Source organism: Chamaea fasciata, unplaced genomic scaffold (genome assembly GCF_029207755.1).
Source record: "Chamaea fasciata isolate MVZ Bird 193981 ecotype frontalis unplaced genomic scaffold, bChaFas1.0.hap1 SCAF_9, whole genome shotgun sequence".
Lineage (NCBI taxonomy): Eukaryota > Metazoa > Chordata > Aves > Passeriformes > Sylviidae > Chamaea > Chamaea fasciata.
The window spans coordinates 11,674,822-11,692,893 of record NW_027094094.1 but is presented as its reverse complement, the minus strand read 5'-3'; the positions used below and the strand labels follow the sequence as shown (position 1 = coordinate 11,692,893).

The 18,072-nt window shown below is 44.2% G+C and overlaps 2 protein-coding genes across 3 annotated transcripts in view; one reads left to right on the top strand and one right to left on the bottom strand.

Annotated features, from left to right (window-relative positions):
- The window catches only part of CFAP43 (cilia and flagella associated protein 43), a 42,505-nt gene extending 36,721 nt beyond the window's left edge, over positions 1-5,784 (bottom strand). The window contains exons 1-4 of the mRNA XM_066191702.1: positions 5,646-5,784; positions 4,697-4,922; positions 2,535-2,788; positions 1,639-1,735 (exon numbers count right to left, since the gene is read on the bottom strand). Coding sequence (XP_066047799.1) covers positions 1,639-1,735; positions 2,535-2,788; positions 4,697-4,922; positions 5,646-5,784 — 716 coding nt within the window. The remainder of the gene's footprint in view (positions 1-1,638; positions 1,736-2,534; positions 2,789-4,696; positions 4,923-5,645) is intronic.
- A 1,156-nt stretch (positions 5,785-6,940) lies between these two features.
- Positions 6,941-13,308, top strand: GSTO1 (glutathione S-transferase omega 1). 2 transcript variants are annotated; one of them, XM_066190967.1, is made up of 6 exons: positions 6,941-7,126; positions 7,437-7,545; positions 8,995-9,217; positions 10,165-10,266; positions 12,401-12,507; positions 12,771-13,308. In XM_066190967.1, the coding sequence occupies exons 1-6, from the start codon at positions 6,985-6,987 to the stop codon at positions 12,922-12,924; spliced, it is 837 nt and encodes a 278-aa protein (XP_066047064.1). In that variant the 5' UTR covers positions 6,941-6,984; the 3' UTR covers positions 12,925-13,308. The 2 variants fall into 2 exon arrangements, with proteins under 2 accessions (XP_066047064.1, XP_066047065.1); XM_066190968.1 differs by lacking the exon at positions 6,941-7,126 and adding an exon at positions 7,238-7,356.
- The last annotated feature ends 4,764 nt before the right edge of the window (positions 13,309-18,072 follow it).

Here is an 18,072-nt window from a genome sequence, read left to right as displayed (position 1 = left end):
ATGCCATCAGGGTTTTACATTAGATAATTTATTGAGATCTGAAACTGTGGTGCAACATATATCTGAAAAGGAATCTGACATTAAGTTTCTCATTTGAACAGAAAAGAATAAATATTAGGGATATAATATCTCAGATGAAAGGCAGCTTTTAGTTATCCAAAATCTCTTTATATTTTGAGACTGATATCTTTCAAAACTTCTCTTAGACCTCTGATTCTAAACTAGCTCCTTTAAGTCCTGGGTCTGTGTAATTGTCATATAGCCATGACATTTAATGCTCAACACTGTGATTTCTGACATCTATGCACACACATATCTTCAATAAATGCACAATATAATCAAATCATAAAAATGAAGGTCCTGATTTCACAGTAAATTCACACACCTCTGTTCAAATTATTACACATTCTAAGCTTAATATTCTAATGTAATTGTATTTTGTTACTAAATTATTTGGGACTTAAGATGGTTTTTGTGACAATTACCTGCTGATAGTTGTAACAGGCTAATTCAAACTGGTTAAAATTGTTTGGCCTTGGAAATCACTACTACTTTAAAGCATTTAAACATTTCTAGGTATTTCTGGTTTTAAGAATAATCTAGAGAAGTCTTTCAGGATGGTGAATTTTTGTTTAAGAGCACACAATGAACACATTGGACCACGTGCGTTACTTCTGCTGTAGGTGACAAGTGTGGCAGCTGTCAGGCCAGTGAGCCATTGTTGGTTTTCAGTGTGATGTACACAGGCATCCTTCTTGAACTACTGCGTATGATCAGAGTTCACAGCAAACATTATCCTTCTTCAGAAGGATAAAGAAGAGGCATCCATAATAGTATCTACTGTCATTACTGAAATTCTGAAATTCCACGAGTTTCTGCATCTTTACTTATATTTGTAAAAAAGATCATCAGTAAACAGACTATAGCAACTATTCCTTACATGTCCTTCCTTGCCTTTCTCCTACTTCACCCTCCCCACTTATTTTGAAGTGCTCAGACTCCACAGTAAATGGGAGCTTGCTGGCAATGGAGGCAAGAGCAGGATTGTATTTTACCGTACAATTAAAATATCAAATATTCTACCTTTCTGTACCTGCACTGCATTATATAATATTTCACATCAATGAGCAGAAAATTGTGATCTAACCCAGTGACCCAAGTTAGTGTAATCACTGAGCAAAATTAGAAGCCAGAACTAAGATCAAGCAAAAGTAATTAAGAGGACCACTGAACAGTCCAGGGGGACAAACCAGTACAAATCAGCTTTAGAACCCTGTTCTTCTTTTCAGCAGGCAACTTTCTTCCTCAAACAGCATGGTGCTCAACTTCCAACAGTGAACAGATAATTAACTGATGCTGGAGGCTCTGGAAGCACTCCAAAAAACAAAACTTGGATGAAGGTAAAAGATAACTTTGCTACAGCTAACAGCCATTTTGACTAGTGTCTACTAACAGTAGAAAATAAACAGCAATTTTGGTCCAGAAAGTTTGCAGATAATGATCAGTCAGGAGAAAAAAACGAAGAGATGAAGGCAGCCAATATGTGTTCCACATTTGTTAGCTTAATCTATGCTAAACTAGTCATACAAAAATATGAATTAAATACAAATGGTGTAAGAGATTTTTTTTAACTCTTACCATACTGAAAGAACAAACTCAGGGATTGAAGAGTAACTGGCAAGATATGGGCCTCTAAAACTAAATGCAAGTAAGGTATAGTCCAGCTGAACATCACCTGAAATGTAAAAATAAAGAACATGGTCTTTGATTGTCCCAGACTTTATTTCATAGTACCACAGATACTCTTTTCTGTCTCTATATCCATTTTAATTCTTTAAATATTCTTCAGGCCTTTGATTTCTTTGCTTCACTGCAGATTATTCTTTTGATTTGATCATAAAAATGTTCCCTATGTATCACTGCTTGGATTTTTTTCAATTTCCTTTCCAATAATACCTTGAAATTGTAAAGTATTTTTCCCCAAGTCCCATGAAATCCTTTGCAGTCACAATTTTATTCATATACATGAAAAAGCAAGCATCATGATCCTTATTTAAATGGCAAGGGAACTGAAACATGAATAAGGTAAGCAACTAAACCAAGGAGAGAAATTACATGAAGTAGGCCAAAGTATACATTAGATCCTGGACTACAAAGTTTAACTGCAAGAACCCTCATCCCCCACATCCTGGATTTCTCATCTGGCTTTCAGCAGTCTGCTTGGGAGTCTACTGCAGTATGATTTTATTGCTTATTCTGATTACATTTTCCTAAAACATATTCCATTCAACCCCTTTTCCTTTTAAATTAGCTTCATTATGCATAGTCATATTCCTCCCCAGCTTAAGCCTAAATCAATTCCTTCCACTGCTTTCCATGAATCTCTCTCATGAGACAGTTCCCTGTCACATGTCCTGTGACAGGGACAAACAGTCCCTGTTTTTCAAGTCTTATAAAAAAGCCCCACAACTTCAGAAACTGATGATGAAAATACTGTTTTAATGAAATGATGATGATGGTTACCACATCAGTACCTTTTAATTCTGTCAGTTTACTCAGTTCTGGAAAGCTGTAGATGTGTATGAGGGGATTCAGCTTCCTGTCAGAAAAGGCCACCACTTGACTGTTGGCATTTGCTGCAAAGGCTCCCACCTGGCCAGCCTGACACTGCACTGCTCTTGTCTTCTTTGTTTTGATGTCCAGGAAAAGGATGTAATTGCCACAAGGGTAGCAGACAGTTTGATTGTTGACAAAGGCCAAGTTCTTGTTGGAGAATCCCTGAACCCAACTGGAAAGTTAAAACATTAATCAGACACACATTTCTCAAAATACTGTGCAAAAGGGAATGTTGTAAACTCAGTTACAGTGAACTGATGACTGGGATTTGTTAGACTCACACCACTGTTGCAAAACCACAGCAACTAAGATCTGGTATTCTGAGTCACTAGTTCAGCATTTCCAAAAACATAAGGTCAATGTTATCCTGAAGGAGCACAAAGAACTGGCATAAGAACATGGAGAGATGCTTTTATTTCTTTCAGTTTTCACTAAAAATAAAGTCACCCAAGTTCACAGGCTCTGGTTTCATTCTCACAAACCACAGCAAAGGGTTTAACTTTATTTGAAAGAATTGCATGGGTACGATCTATACTTGGGACCCAGTTGTGTTTGCTTAACCTTTTTGCACTTTCATAGTTCATCTCATACACATAAAATAAAAAATATAAAGGTACAGCTTCTGTTTATATGAAACAAACCAGGAGGACTGTTGTGCTTTAAAGACTCCAGTACTTTAACATGGTAAAACTCTGGAATGTAAACAGGATGTGTTACACAAGGACTGAAATAAATTACTGGAGAGGAGTCTATTTATGAACTTAAAACATGTCAACAAATCCACTATTGCTTGCAGATGTTTTTGCTTTTCAAAAAGTGTGGGGACAAATATCTGGGTCATCTTACCAAAGGGATTTGCATTTACCACCAAGTGAAGATGTCAGTTTAGCCTGCTGGTAGCATGGCAGGAAAGTTCCAGCAGTGTGAGATACTCTCTGTGTACAACACTGCTGTTAGGATCCTCTCTTTGAATTATCACTCAGAAACATCCCATCTCTGCTCTTTTTCCAAATCAGAGAATTTGACTGGGAGAGACCTTTGCTCTGTGCAATGACCAGAAGAATTTTACACTCCTTTCATAAACATAAGTCAGTCATAAAACTGGCTCAGTTGCTGATCCTTTGTACTCTTCAGAGAAGATGATACTAAAGCCTCAGCACTCTCATACTTAGGAATGTTTTAAAATTGCTGGTCTTGAAATAAATTTATGTCCAGCAATAACTTCCTATTATCTTTTCTGATGAGTTTCTGCTCCTGGCTTCCTTTTCTACATAGGAGTCACGGAGCCAGAGGGGACTGGGAGCACTGACAATGTGCTGGTGGAGATAAACTGAAAGCCATGGCAACAGAGGAGACATGTCAGCTGATAAAGTTTTTCGGGGCCTTCCTTCATACAAGTACAGGTTGAACAGGGGTGCCATGGCACACGAGCCCTCTCTGAACAAGCTTGCAGAACCAGCTCTGTGCTTTTCTGCAACACTGGGTCCGAATCAGTGGAAACTAAGCATCTAACTTCTATTTGTGGAGGTGGAATCTAGAAAATGGAATCTAGAAAACTTGTATGCAGGGATAAATTAATAGGGGTGACAGTGCAATTTATCATTCTTATACATCCAGTAAAGGCCTAAGGGGACAAGGGGTCAGGCTGTTTTATATATAACAGATAGATAGATAGATAGATAGATAGATAAATAGATAGATAATTTCTTTACTGTGCAAGCGACCATGCGCTAGAACGGTTTTTTTCAGACAGGCTGTGGAGTCTCTCTCACTGGAGCTCTTCCAGAACCGTCTGGATGTAATCCCACGCACCATGCTCTGGGATAACCCTGCCTGAGCAGGGAGGTTGGACCAGATGACCCACGGTTGTCCCTAGAACCCGCCCTATACCCTGATCCTGTCATCCGTGCCCACGCTTCTTTCCCTCTCCCCCGCGCTGCCCCGCCAGCCCCCGAGAGCGCAGCCTCCCTCCCTCTCCCTGTCTGACCGCCCTATTCACGGAGCCGCCGCGGGCTGAGCACAGCGCAGGACACCCCACCCGGGCTCAGGAGCGTGAGGGGGCTGTGCCGGCCGCCCCCACCTCACTTCCAGCGCGGCCTCCGCAGCACGGCCGGGCCCCTCCGTGCCGGGTCCCCCCACACGGGATCCCTCCGTGCCGGGCCCCTCCGTGCCGGGCTCCTCCGTGCCGGGCTCCTCCGCGCCCGGCCCCGCCGCCATCGCCGCCGCCGCGGGCCCCGCGCCCTGGAAACAGCAACGACACCCGCCATTGGCCGCGCTGGGAGCACGCAGCTGATTGGCCCGCGCCCCTGCGCCAGCCAATCAATGAGTACAGGCGGGTGTTTAACAGCCCTGGGGGGGGAGCGTCCTCCTTCACCGGAGCGGCGGGAAGTGTGAGGGGCGTTGTCGGACCTCTTATGGTTGATAAGATGGCGTGGTTCTGCCCCTGACCCACTGATATCTGGGGCTTTTAAACCTGTGCAACCGTTGTTGCTGAATCAAGTGTAGGAGTGCATTAGCCTTGGGGAAGAGACTCTGGGTTCCGTCTCTTCGTCGCCCTGCGTGTCCCTGCACCTGGTCCAGTTCCATCTGCCCGTCTCTTTGCAGGACAGCTGTACCTGTTTTCCCATTGCCTCTTTTGTCTTTCTGGAGTCACCATCCCTAAAGGTGCTCAGGAGGGGTCTGGATCTGCTGCTGTTTGATGTGGTTTAGGGGTGACTGTTGGACTTTATGATCTTGAATGTCTCTTCCATCTTGATGATCCTGTAATTCTGTAAGGGACAAAAGTTCTTCCTGGGTTGTGTATGCTAAAGCTCCTGAAGCCTCAGAGTGAGCTGAGGATAAGTTTTCCCCAGGAAAGAAGAGAAAGCACAGCTGCAGCCTTTCCCTCTCTACTTGAAGCTTTTAGCCTGGTAACACAGTAAGAACCTCCCAAGTATCTAAAAAACAGATCTCCTTTTCTAAGGTGTTGGAGTCCTAGAAAACCCTTTCACTAAGGAAAGATTGTACTGCTTGTGTTAGTGTGCTGTTACTTCCCTGTACAGTGGCAGTGTGCAGTTGTGCAATTCTGGCGTCACTCACAGTGCTCGAGAGCAATGAAGGGAGAGTGGCATTTCTGTCCAGCAGCAGGACAAGCCCATTTCGCAACTCGTCTCCACAGGCACTCTGCATGCCAGGCAACACCAGGAGAGAATGAAAAGTGGGCTTACTTTCTTTGGTACTTCTGAGGGTCTATTGTACCATCACTGTAGCATGTTTTTTGTGTTTTGTGTTTTTTTGGTGGTTTTTTTTTTTTTTTTTTTTTTTTTTTTTTTTTTTTTTTTTTTATGGTAGAGGAAACCATTTTGTTGGCAAAGATCACCTTAAGTACAGGTTCTGTTTGCCTAGGGCATGGCAGTCTTGTGCAACAAATAACCACTCCCTTTCTGTGCTGACCTGCTTAATATAATACATCATCAAGCAGCAGTTACTCAACAAAAATCAAATTCCTCCATTGCAATGGATAATGGTGTCAAGGTCATGGTTATGTTACTAGTGACCATCTTGGGGTTTATCTGCAGGTGAGATCACCACCGAAGATATTGGTCTTTGTGTCTGAGGCCCAACTGCAGTGACAAAATCAAACCAAAACAGGGAGGACTTGCCCCCTGTGCAAGCATGGATCCACTTACGAGACTGGAGAACGTTCTGTTAGCCCTGGGGGTTTGAGGGTATGCGTTGCCAGGAAGGCCAGGATTTTCCCTCCCTTTGGCAAGAGCTGTGCCAGCCCACTGGTCCCTACAAATGTGCAATTTCTTATTATTGTACAGTGTCACCGTGAAGATTGGTGAATGGAGAAGGGAATCACTTTACCTCTGTGGTCAGAGACCAACTTGGACACTGTGAATGTGTGAAAATCATTAAAGGAAAACACATCCATTTCCATTATTATACTCCAAGGAAAGCTGGTACAAGGAAGGCCCTGGTGCCCCAATCTGAAGTGAAGAGGGAGCAAAGGGACAGACAAGACTTCAGTCTGTGCTTTGGTTCTTTCTTTCGCTCTGTGCATGCACTGATGCTCCCACAAAGATCGTGTTTGCAGAAGCAAGCATGAATCCCTCTATAGCTGCACTGTAGTAATTAAGTTGGATTTAACTTTTGCTATGCCCTCGTCTGTTGGGTTATTGTCTTGGGGTTTTTATCATGAAGCAGAACAGCTGCAGGAGAGAGAAACCTTTCTTGTTACCCTCAAGGTGGGGTTGGATCGGGTTTTGGAGGGTGGAGGAGGCACTGAGGGGAACCTGGTAGCTCAGCAGCTGCTGGAGGCACTGCTTATAAATACACCCGGCCCGCGAGGTGGGGTTCGGCCGTGGGTGTCCCGTTTCCACGGGAATGCCGGAGCTGGTTGTGCAGTTCTTTGTAAACGGAGAGAGAGAGAAGGCGAGAGAGTATCGAGAGCAGCCGAACCCTGCCTGTCCCAGCTGGGTGGGCAGGGCGGCCGGCTCAGGGAAAGACCACCGGGGAAGCTCTTCGGGTCAGCAGCGGCAGCAGCGCTCCCCCGGGACGGCAGGGAGGTGGGAGGGAGGGAAAGGAGGGAGGCAGGGAGAGAGGCGGAGCCGGACACCCGTCCCCGCGGCGGGCGGTGCCGGCGGCCCTGGGGCAGGGCGGTGCGGCGGGGCAGTCGCGGATCGGGGGCAGTCGCTGGTCGGAGACCATCGCGTCGAGTCGGGATGTCGGGCGATCAGTCCCGCAGCCTGGGCAAGGGTAAGCGGCGCGGGGCCGGCGCCGCTCAGAGGCTGGGTGAGGGCCTTGGTGATGGCCCCTGTCCTCTCCTCTCCCCGCAGGTAGCGCGGCGCCGGGCCCTGTGCCCGCGGGGCTCATCCGGCTCTACAGCATGCGCTTCTGCCCCTACGCGCAGCGGACGCGCCTGGTTCTCCGCGCCAAGGGCATCAGGTGAGCTCCTCCCGCTCCCCGGGGCCCGCACCGAGCCGGCGGCGGGCCTAGCTCCCTTTCTTTCCTAAATTAAACGTTCCTCAACCAGCGGGTTGAGAAGAGGCGTTCTGGGAGTGATTTCGCTCTAAAGCTTGGATAAGTGGAATGAAGTCAACTGCATAAAGGCCCAAAGTAAAAACCCCAAGCTGATTTTCTTTTATAATTCTTGCCTGTGATAGATTGCCCTGAGTAAATGTGAGTAGAGATATAACATACACTGTTTCTGATGTGAGTGGCCGTGGACATTCTGGAAGGTACGAATATTCAATGTTTCTGTTGTGTCACTGCCCAGCAAAACACGAGTGAGTGAATGACCTTTTTAAAAGAGGAAATGTATCGTGTTCCTATAACATTGTCTTGTTCTGGTGCTGTAGTAAGTTAATGAAATTCAGTGCTTGTGTTTGTTTCAAGATAACCCTGTAATTTCAGCATTCTTGAATGGGGTCTAATGTCTCCCTCAGGTACAAATTAAAAGCTTTCTCCATCTTTTTCTGGTACTGCCAGCAGTTTGTTACCCAACACAGGGCCAGGAGTTCCTGTTGGAATAGGGAATGCTAACAGGTCTCTTGATAGTAAAAGGAGAGTTGAGTTAGTTTTGTTTTTCACATGGGTCTTTTGGTGGTTTTTTGGAAGAGTAGATGCAATAAAACTTCTGGGTCCGTTTAATTATGTTTTTATTTAGTGTCTTTGGACTGATTTTGGAGCTGGGAGGTTCGTTGTAGCATAGTGATTTTGGAGGGGTTTTATGGCTACCTAGATGTGGTAGTTGCCTTCTGGTAACTTCTCAGTTGTTTTGAAGGTTCAGCTGTGTTTAGCAGACCTTTGGGCTTACTAGGAATTTTCTGGGGTTACACATACAACTCACCATATAATTTCTGGGTTTTAAATATAGACATATTTCTCATGTATTTTTTTTAATCAATATCTATTTGCCTTTGCCCTAAAGCACTTGTTCTGTATGAGGCCATAGGCTGGGAAGATAAGTAGGAAGGAGGCTCTCCTGATTTGCTCTTTGGTGTTAGGGAGGTTAAGGTTCAGGTGCATTTCTTAATTTGGGTGTAGCTCATTTGCTATCAGCTGCTCCTTTCTTAGACTGCCCCTGAGCTCAAATGTGCTAAATGTGCTGAGTTCTAATCTTTGCTTTTAGCCTGGTAGCTGGGTGCTTGTTAAACCAATAAAAGACATGCATACAGTCTGCAAACAACTCATTGCAAGTCAGTGCAAAGGTGGCAGTGTTTCTGTGTCAAAGGATTAGTCCTGCAGACAACTTCAAAGAAAATGGGAGTACAGTGGCTTGAGGGCTGCCTCTCTCAAGTACTGAACTGTTGAGGTGACTACATTTCACCATGGTATGGGGTGGACTGGAGCAGAACTGAGCCTCTCTGGGTCTTGTTTCTTTTGCTCTTTTAGCCATGAAGTAATCAACATCAATCTGAAGAATAAACCTGAGTGGTACTTTGAGAAGAACCCCTCTGGGCTGGTTCCAGTTCTGGAGACCAGCAAGGGCCAGCTGATCTGGGAGTCCCCAATCACCTGTGAGTACTTGGATGAAGCATTTCCAGGGAAGAAGCTGATGCCTGCAGACCCCTATGAGCGAGCCTGTCAGAGGATGCTCTTAGAAGACTTCTCAAAGGTACTGTGTGATCAGAGTGGGACTGTGTTTCTGACTTCACCACTGCACCAAAAACTGCAGCTCTGTTGCTGATGTTGCTTTCATCATTTAAGGCAGGTTTTTTAATGCAGGGATGAGCATTTAAATAAGCAGAGGGGATATTTGGGACCTTTTGTTGTGAGCACATGTAATCCACCATGTCTCTGAACTGCTCCCAGAATTAGGTGCAAGGATGGATGCAGGAAGGCATCCAAGCAAATGAAAGTTTGTATGACTGAGGTAGGGTTTTGAGCATCCTACAATAGAGCAAAGGTTAGCAGACCAAACCAACTGAATATGTGAGACCTGGGAAGTGACAATTGCTGTATTTTATTCTGATCCTTTCTCTAGGAAGTACTATGAGGAGGCAGGATGTGGGAAGTGCCTGCGTGAGAGAGTCTAAAACCATGGACAAGAGATGGCATGTGGCTGTAAACATGGGACTTGTATAGGGGGGCTGGTTTTGGCCTCTCTGTACTAGCATGTGATTTGAGGAGTCTAGGAAGTGAAAGAAGTCTTTGGATATGAGACAGGAGAGAAAGAAACAGAAGATGCAAAGGAGTGTGGACAAAGAAGGCGAATAAAAGGGAGAATATATTTGCAAAAGGCCTTTGTAAATAGACTGAATGGAAAGAGGGAAGTCTTGCAAGAAAGAAAATGTGCAGATGGGAAGCAGTTTTCACTCTTCTCTTCTTATTACAGGACTAAAATTCACTACTGTTTGTATTCATTCTTCCTCTAGGCTTTTGCTTATCTTTTCTGAAGTATAAAAGATTTTTATCAATGGACTTTATGTAATTCTTTAATCTCTAATCTCTTAAGATTTAACTTGCATTTAGTATCTTAAAATGTTAACTTAGAAGTTTTGAGTGATTAACTTGTATTCTTGTAATGTGTGCATTAAAAACCTTATGCTTTCCTTTGTATAGATAACATCCTTGCTTTTCAAGCATGTTTTGGCAGTCAAAGATGGACAGGACACCACTGCACTGAAAGCAGAGATTGCTGAAAAGTTTGGCAAACTTGAAGAGGTGAGAGTATTTCATAATAACAAGCAGATTGCCAGCCTTTATATGTTCCTTTTTTTTCCTTTCATGCTGTGGCCTTTGGAGGTAGATCTCTTGTTTACTTGGTAGTTACAGCAAGAAACAATCAGTTTATTACCCTCAGCCCAGGATGCACAAGGGCACCATTAGAATAAATTTCAAGTAGCAAAACTGAACTTTATATAGCTAAACTAAACTTTATCTAATGATAAAGACTGTGTAGCCTTGTAGAGGTTTTTGAATTCTAGCAGGCTGCTGTTGTCTTGGCTATTTTTGTTCTGCTTTAAGTAAAGGAGATCTTGCAGCATGTGCTAAGAGCAAGAGCTGAAGAGTGAGTTGCTGAAGAGCATCTGTGCTGAAAGTAGTGCAGATACCTTGGTGATGGCATAAAATCTTTTTCATTCTGGAGCTTATCTCTGGAGGTGGGTGGAAGCAGAATGTAATGTGTGCCTTGTAGAAATCCAACCCTGGACCATGTTCTGCTACTGGTGGTGTAACGCAACTTCAGTGGAGCTCCAGGAAGTGTCAGGTGGCTTTGATGCTGTATTAGCCACTTGACAATCCATGTCAGGAATGGTTCTTGGCTAGTCTGAACAGCTGCTGGACTTGTCTTTGTCACGAACCCTTTCCTTCTGTCTTTAGCAGCCACAGCCAATGCTTGGGTGATCAATGAAGAGAAGTTCCTCCAGAGTGTTTTTGTTCTGGTGCAAAGCTGCCCATAACCTTTTTGTACTTTCCTAGTTCTAACAGTGCAGTGCATCCTGCTTTCCCATCTCCTTGGGCTGCCAAAACCCAATTGTTTCCAGGGTAGTCTTGTGCATCTGATTAGACTGAGGTTGGAGTAGTGCAGATGACGAGTTCCTGGGGGAAGTTGTGTTTCACTTCCCTGAAATACAGATGTGTTAAACATTAAGAAAGGATTAACCTTCTTGCTACTTGGTTAATACTGTGAAATAACTTGCTGTTCCTTCAGTGTCTCTATTTTACTATACCCTGAATGATTTTGCAGCAGCAGCTGATGGTCAGCTGTGAATGGGAGGCCAGAACAGAGCCATGCAAACTTCCCTCAGCATATTGCAAGAGATATTCCAGAGGGGAAGTACTTTGGAACACTTCTGTATTTCGATTTCTGCTGCCCAACAGAGGGGGCTGTGTTCCCATCTCTGCCCCTTGTGCAGCTGTTGGTGGTGTTCTCCCAGACACCTGGGAGGTCAAACAGATCTGTGCTTCTGAAGGGCTGCTTTAAGATTTCTACTAGATCATGGGGGTTGTGGACAGGAAATAAATGTCATATGAGTGTATAGGGTGGTGTGTGTCCCAAAAAAGACCAAAATTTGCAAGGTCTTTTGAGTTGACTTTAAGACACCAAAGTGCCTGAAAATAAAGCCACTAATCTAATGAAAGAAGGGAACAAGCTCTGGAGGGTCCTTAAAGCATATTAAACTTGGATGATCACGACACTTGAAAATGCATCAGAGTCATAAATGTAACAGGAGAACTTGCTGCATGCTTTGTGGCCCTGCTTTCTGTGCTGAGCTGTGAGGGGGATCTCTTTCTGATGTAAGTTACACTTGCTTCCTGTTGTCTTTGCATCTGGAATCAAATGCAGTTTGAGATGTAATGTTAGAAATACTTCCCTGACACCACTTGGCCTCAACTGCCATGGGAAAAGAGTCCCTGCTAAAATGGTGGTCTAATTTAGCAGGATGATAAATTTAGCTGGACTTGTTGCTCAAAAAATGCATGTGCGTTGCTGTGTTCAATTAGTCTGTGCCATTTATGCTTTGTGACAAGCAAGAAATCACAAACATTCTGAGCTAAACTCCTCTTTGTTTGTGCACATGCTGCAGTTTGCTAGTGATTCATATTTTGTGACAGTTTTTGAACCTCTGGAGTAGAGCTGGGCTGAGTTTATGAAATAGCTGTAGTATTAAGCTTAACTATACTGATTAACTGACTATGCTAATACTGTGTGCACAAGAGCAATACACTGTATCTCCTTGCTTTGCTCTCTGAGATCCCTGCAGTGTGCCTGCCTTCCACTGTGCAGTGGGGTTTTTGTGTAGTGCTGTGCTGCACTTTTCCTTGGGGGGCAGCTGACATCTCTCACCCTTCACAGGTTCTGGCCAAACGCAACACGTTGTTTTATGGTGGGGACTCAATCTCAATGGTTGACTACATGATCTGGCCGTGGTTTGAACGTCTGGAACCATTCCAGCTGAAAGAGTGAGTACTTTGCCTGGCTTCTGGTGTGTTCTGAAGTGCCTCAGCATCAATGTTCCTGGTGTACACTGCAGCAATGGGCCACTCTTGGGGGCTGCTGAAGAAAGCTTGTATTGTATTGTAGTTTGGGGGAAGCATCCTGCTCTAAACTGGACATTGTACTTGGACAGAGAAAGTAGTAAAATGAAACTGTTCAAGCTGTTTGTTTCCTTGATGTCCTCCAAATTTTCCATTTGCTTTATTCAGTCTCTTCCTTTTTCCTGCAGTGCTTTGAATCACACCCCAAAGCTCCAACGCTGGATGGAGGCCATGAAGGAGGACCCTGCTATCAAGGCTATAATAACTGACCCACAGACATTCAAAAACTACCTCCAGCTGTATCTGAAGAACAGCCCTGAGGCATGTGATTATGGGCTCTGAGGTGCCAGTAGGAACATGCTGGCTGAAGTGTTAATACTGTTTTTCAGTGTGGGAAGTCAGTGTAATTTGGTGGGGCTTTTCTGTGGTTGCATTTCATAGTGGGGAATAAATCTGTTCTGAAAAGGCTTGGAAACTTTTGTGAACTTCACTCCTTCATGTTGGGGGAAGGATGTGCTGGCTTTAAGCAGGAGATGGAAAGTCGTGGTTGGCCATGAATGTTGCATTAAGGAAAATGTCTCTACTCAAGAGGTGATGGTCTGTAACCTCTGGCCTCTTTGGAGGCATTGCAGCGGGCAGTCCCTGAAATGATGATGTTACCTGATTTAAGAATTGTAATACTGGTGTCTTGAAAATGAATAAAAAGCAAGTAATGTTGTCTTCAAACAGTTTTTCCTTTCAGTTTCTGGGCCGCTATTAGTCACTGGACTGGTTATACAGGGAGAGAGAGGAGCAGTGTACTGTAAAGGCTAAAACAGATAGTGTGGCTTGTGAAGTCGTGATTCCTAGTGCAGACTGGTTATCTCTTCAGACAGCTCTACTGTTAAAACGCTCACTTTGCAGCCCTGCCCACCTAGCCCTGCTGAAGTCATGTTTGCAGGAACTATCTAGTAAAGGCTCCCAGTTTTGGTTAGATATGCTAGGGGAGAGTGTATGGTCATAATCCTTCTCTGCCCGTCTGAAGTACTGTTGTTATTATTCTAGGTTCTAACTTAAAGGCTGGAGTAAGGAGTAAAGCCAACAGAAACAATATCCTGAGCAGAATTACATTTATTTTCTGTTCTCAGATTTTAAAGCATTGCTCTGTTGGTCAAGGTGAAGGTAAAATTAGAGAACAAAAGTAAAAAGAGTTTAGTCAGAACATTATGCTGGTGATGTCTTTCTGCTGGTGAAGGAAAGAATGTGTTCTGTTTCATCAAGTAGGTGGCAGGATCAGAGCTTTTTAGTTGAATATCTTTCAAGCTATCTTGTATGTTAATATAGCAGTGTAGGGACAAGATTATTTTAATCACAAGCAGTCACAGGAAAAACTTCTTCCTCTCCTGTTTCTTCCTTTTCTTTTTTTCCTGTCCACATCTATGACTCATTCTGATGTTGCTGGGTTCTGTATGTCTGTCAGACCACTAACTCCCCAAATTAGCCATAAATCCGGGGAATAAGTACACAGAAACAAGTAAGACAATGCCGTGTGTCCAGGGGCAGGGCTGTGGTTCCTGTGGGGCTGAGGTGGTTGTCATGAGAGATCCAAGAGTGTTCCTCTCTGCCTCCCATTGCAGTGAGGTGAGGTAGCATAGCAGAATGTGGTGGTTCATGGGTTTCATGGTAATTGAGACACTTGGAGCCTTGGAGGTTTTCTGGAGGAAAAGTAGACTGATCTTTTTTCTGTAATGTGTTCTGCCCTGGCACGGTAACTCTGAGGTGGTGCATGCTTGTGTAACTTCAAGTAGGAAAGGAATTTGATGGGGAAAAAGAATGAGCAGGAACTTGATCTGTCAGCCTGTGGCTATTGGAGGGACTTGTTTATGCTTTTAATAGCTTTAATTCAAACTATGCAGCTTTTCCCCTCCTGTTCAGCTTCGTGGCTTTTAAACACGTCTGGCACTACTTAGAGAAATAATAATTATGCTGCTCTTCCTTCCAGAAGAATGTAATTTCTTAAAAAGTTTCCAGTTGGGATGTGATGCTACACGTTTCGTAGATTGTCAGAGGACCCAGGGGAAGCTGAGAGCTGTGAAGTGTTGTCAGGATGTGGATCCAGGCCCTTTCATTAGATGAAAGCAAGGTTTGAGCTTTATTAAGCCAATGTCTCTGAAGCAATATTGGTGGGATCTCAGTGGCAAACTTCCAAGAATTAACTGCAAAGCATTTTGGTTTTATTAACAGCTCTGCTTTGTGTAGGGCTGTTAAAAGCTGTTAGGATAGTGCTAGAAATGTGTTACAGTTTGCTCCAATGTGTTATTTGACTGTAGTGGGAGATCCAGTAACAGGTTAAGAGCATAGATCAGCATCCAAAAACTGAACTGGCTCCAGCCAGACCACAGTAACCCAGAGACTGTATTGTATGAACAGAAAGAATTGCTCTCCACATCTTTATTTAGTGGCTGTAGTGTACCATTATAAATTTGCTACTTCAGCAAAAAAAGTAAAATGAAATATTCTGCCTTATAATTTACTATTAAATATCTGTGTTCTAAACCCCCAAGCTGACAGCTGGGGTCTTGAACTCATTATAGCCCAGCAAGAAATGCAGGCCTCGGGCAAAGTGTTTTTAATGTGGTAATGATTGTGCAAGACTGGTCCAGTCTTGAAAGAGAAGTTATGTGGAATGGACTGGCTCTCTCAGGGTGGGTGGGTGTAAAGGAGGCATTTATATTTTCAGTTTTGGTCAACAGAAGGGAAAGATGGAAGTCAGTAAGGAAAGGATCAAGCAGTTGAACAGCTCTCCTTTTTGGTCAGAGTTCTCCTTAAAACCTTCTGTGGATCAGATAGTACAGTAAGTATGGTTTTTATTCACCTTCTGCTCCATGTTTAGCCCTTGAAAATTGTTAATGCTCTTGCTTTTGAAAAAAAGAGTGCTTTCTTTTGTTTGTCTTCTGTTATTGTGCCACTAAATGTAACTGCTACTAGCACAGGTTAAAAAAGATAAATTTGGTGTCAAGCAAACAAGGATAGAGTCTGTTTTATAAAAACAGTTAGTTTAGTAGCATAATGGAAAATAGATACTTCAGGTTAGCAAGGCTCTGGGCTTGTTCTGTCCTGCATTTGTAGCATGTCCCTGTATCTTTACTGACATCCTTGAGGTGTTTGGACCTCATACAAGATGTGGTCCAGCGTTTGTTCATAATAATTTGAAGATCCCTTATACTGAAGCTAAGAGAAAGGTAGAAGGGAGCCAAGACAGGAGGAAGGAATGGGGATCCCAGGTTCCCAGATATGATAAGTTTTGCTGAGTTTTGGGTAAGTTGAGTGGGAACCTGGGTGAACGGGACTGCTGCTATAACAGAAGCCCCTTGCATGGGAAAATTGTTGAGAAGTTTCTGTCTAGGGAGGTATTAAAAGGACCAGTGGTTCTTGCACTGAAAATGGTCGTAACTGGGGATACTGGGTTGAAAAGTTTCAAAAATAATGTACTACAGACACCTGGAACACTTGTGTCAACTCCATACAGATGCCTGTGGATTTGTTGCTTTTCTAATCAATCATAAAGGAAGAGAAAAGGAAATCTCAACTTTTTGATGTGTTTCACTTAATCTCAGATCCTTGCCATGCTCCATTTAGCAGCTGTCTGTCCTGCTCACCAGACAGGCCTGGCTGTGGGTGCGTGTGTTGGGCATGTGGTGTTGGCACAGTGTTACATGTCCTGGGACTGCTCTCCCCAGTTTTCCACTGTGGTGGCATCTGTGATGTTCCCCTGCATTGGCAGAGTTTGAGAACTGGCTGTTTCTTATAGTCTCTCCTGTCTTTACTGGTAGCCTGATTATTTCACCACCATTCCTCGGACATGGGTTTCACTTGGGAATGGCTCATGAAAACGCAGTCTCTCTAAAGTCATGAGGTCAGGTGCAATTTTACTAAATCACTCCCATTTTCTGTAACATGGAAACAGTCTTTTCTACTGCTGGTCCAAAGCCAACATGGATGGCAGTTTCTGATTTATCTGAGTAATGATGCCACATGATGTCATTAGTATTTTTCCCCTTGTATAACACTTTGATTTACTAAAACAGAAGTTTCAAGACTTGTCAGTGAGATGCAACTGTGCTTTGGGTAGAGTGTGGCAGCTGGTTAGCAGTCTCTAACAACACTGTATCTGAGTCCAGGAGGGAGTGAGAATGCATCTGGTATGAAGGGGCTGATGTATGGAGCCTGGACTGTGCCTCTCACAGCATCTTCTGGTGAGCAGGAAGCAGCTTGTGAGAACTGCCGCACGTGCTGCAGGTTTGTGTTCTTAGAACCACCACCCTTGGCAAAGCTGATGGAAAAAGCCACCTCTCCAGGGGAAAGGGAGCCAGGAATAGGGGCACTCAACAGCCACAAGCTGCGTAGGGAACAGACAGTGTTTCCTGTAAGCTGCAAACCATTTGCATGAGTCACCTATGTGACTGCACAGCAAAAGCATAGGAGGGCTGAGAAAAAAGGAGGAAAAAAGCTGTCAGCTTCAGACTGCCTGAAGAATCAAGGAGGACCAATGGAGACATTATGAACTGATACTGTCCTTCCTGCAGCTCTCTGCAGCATTCCTGCTACCCCAAAGGATGCTTTGTGCCTTTCCTACTGTCACTCAAACCATCCTCAGAAGGGAGCTCTCAACAAGAATTTGCTTTGGGCCAATCCACAGGTTGGAGTGTGGATGTTTTCTTCCCCTATTCATTCATCACAGAGCTCTTTTCTGTGCCTATTTAAGCTTGGAAGCAGAGTTTGTCTCCTCTTACATGTAGTAACTAAGGCATGGTGATTAATCAGCTGTTTGTCTTTGTGGGAAGACAGCTCTGATACAACCTGCATATTCAAGCCCAAGGATTAGTGCCTCAATTCCTCTCCATATGCTTTATGTGTCTTGACTGTTCTGTGCTGGTCTAGCTCTGCTCTGGATCAAACCTTTCATTTCCAAAGCTTTGCCAGGTGTGGCTCTGACAGGGGAGTCAGTGTGGGGCTATGGTAGACAGCTGCATGTGGACAAGCCTTGCTTTTCTCTAGTTTTGCATACAGAAGGTTTGTAATACTGACATGGTGTGGTAGTCCTGAAGGTGAACAGAACTGGCAGGAATATCCTGCTGAGAGTGCAGAACATTTCTGTTCTGTGGGAACGCCCGTGTGATGGAGGCCAGGAAGGGCTGCTCTGGATCATCTGTGCTCACAGGCACAGGAACCATCCAGGGCTGCCCTGCCCTGCCCTGCCCAGTGTGAGCAGGCAGGGATAAGATCTGGAACATGTTCTCAAGCTAAATACTATCTCCCTGAGGATTTGAGAAATCTCTCTGTGCTGTCTGATTCCCAGCAGAGGGCTAGAGCAAGACTGAAGGATGGGAGCCCGGAAATGGATTTCTTGTTGCAGCTGGGGAGGTGAAGTGACAGGCTGTGTGCTGTGGTTGCTGATCCCAGACCTGCCTAGCTCTGCCTCCCGGGCCTGTATTGCACAGTGTTGAATCC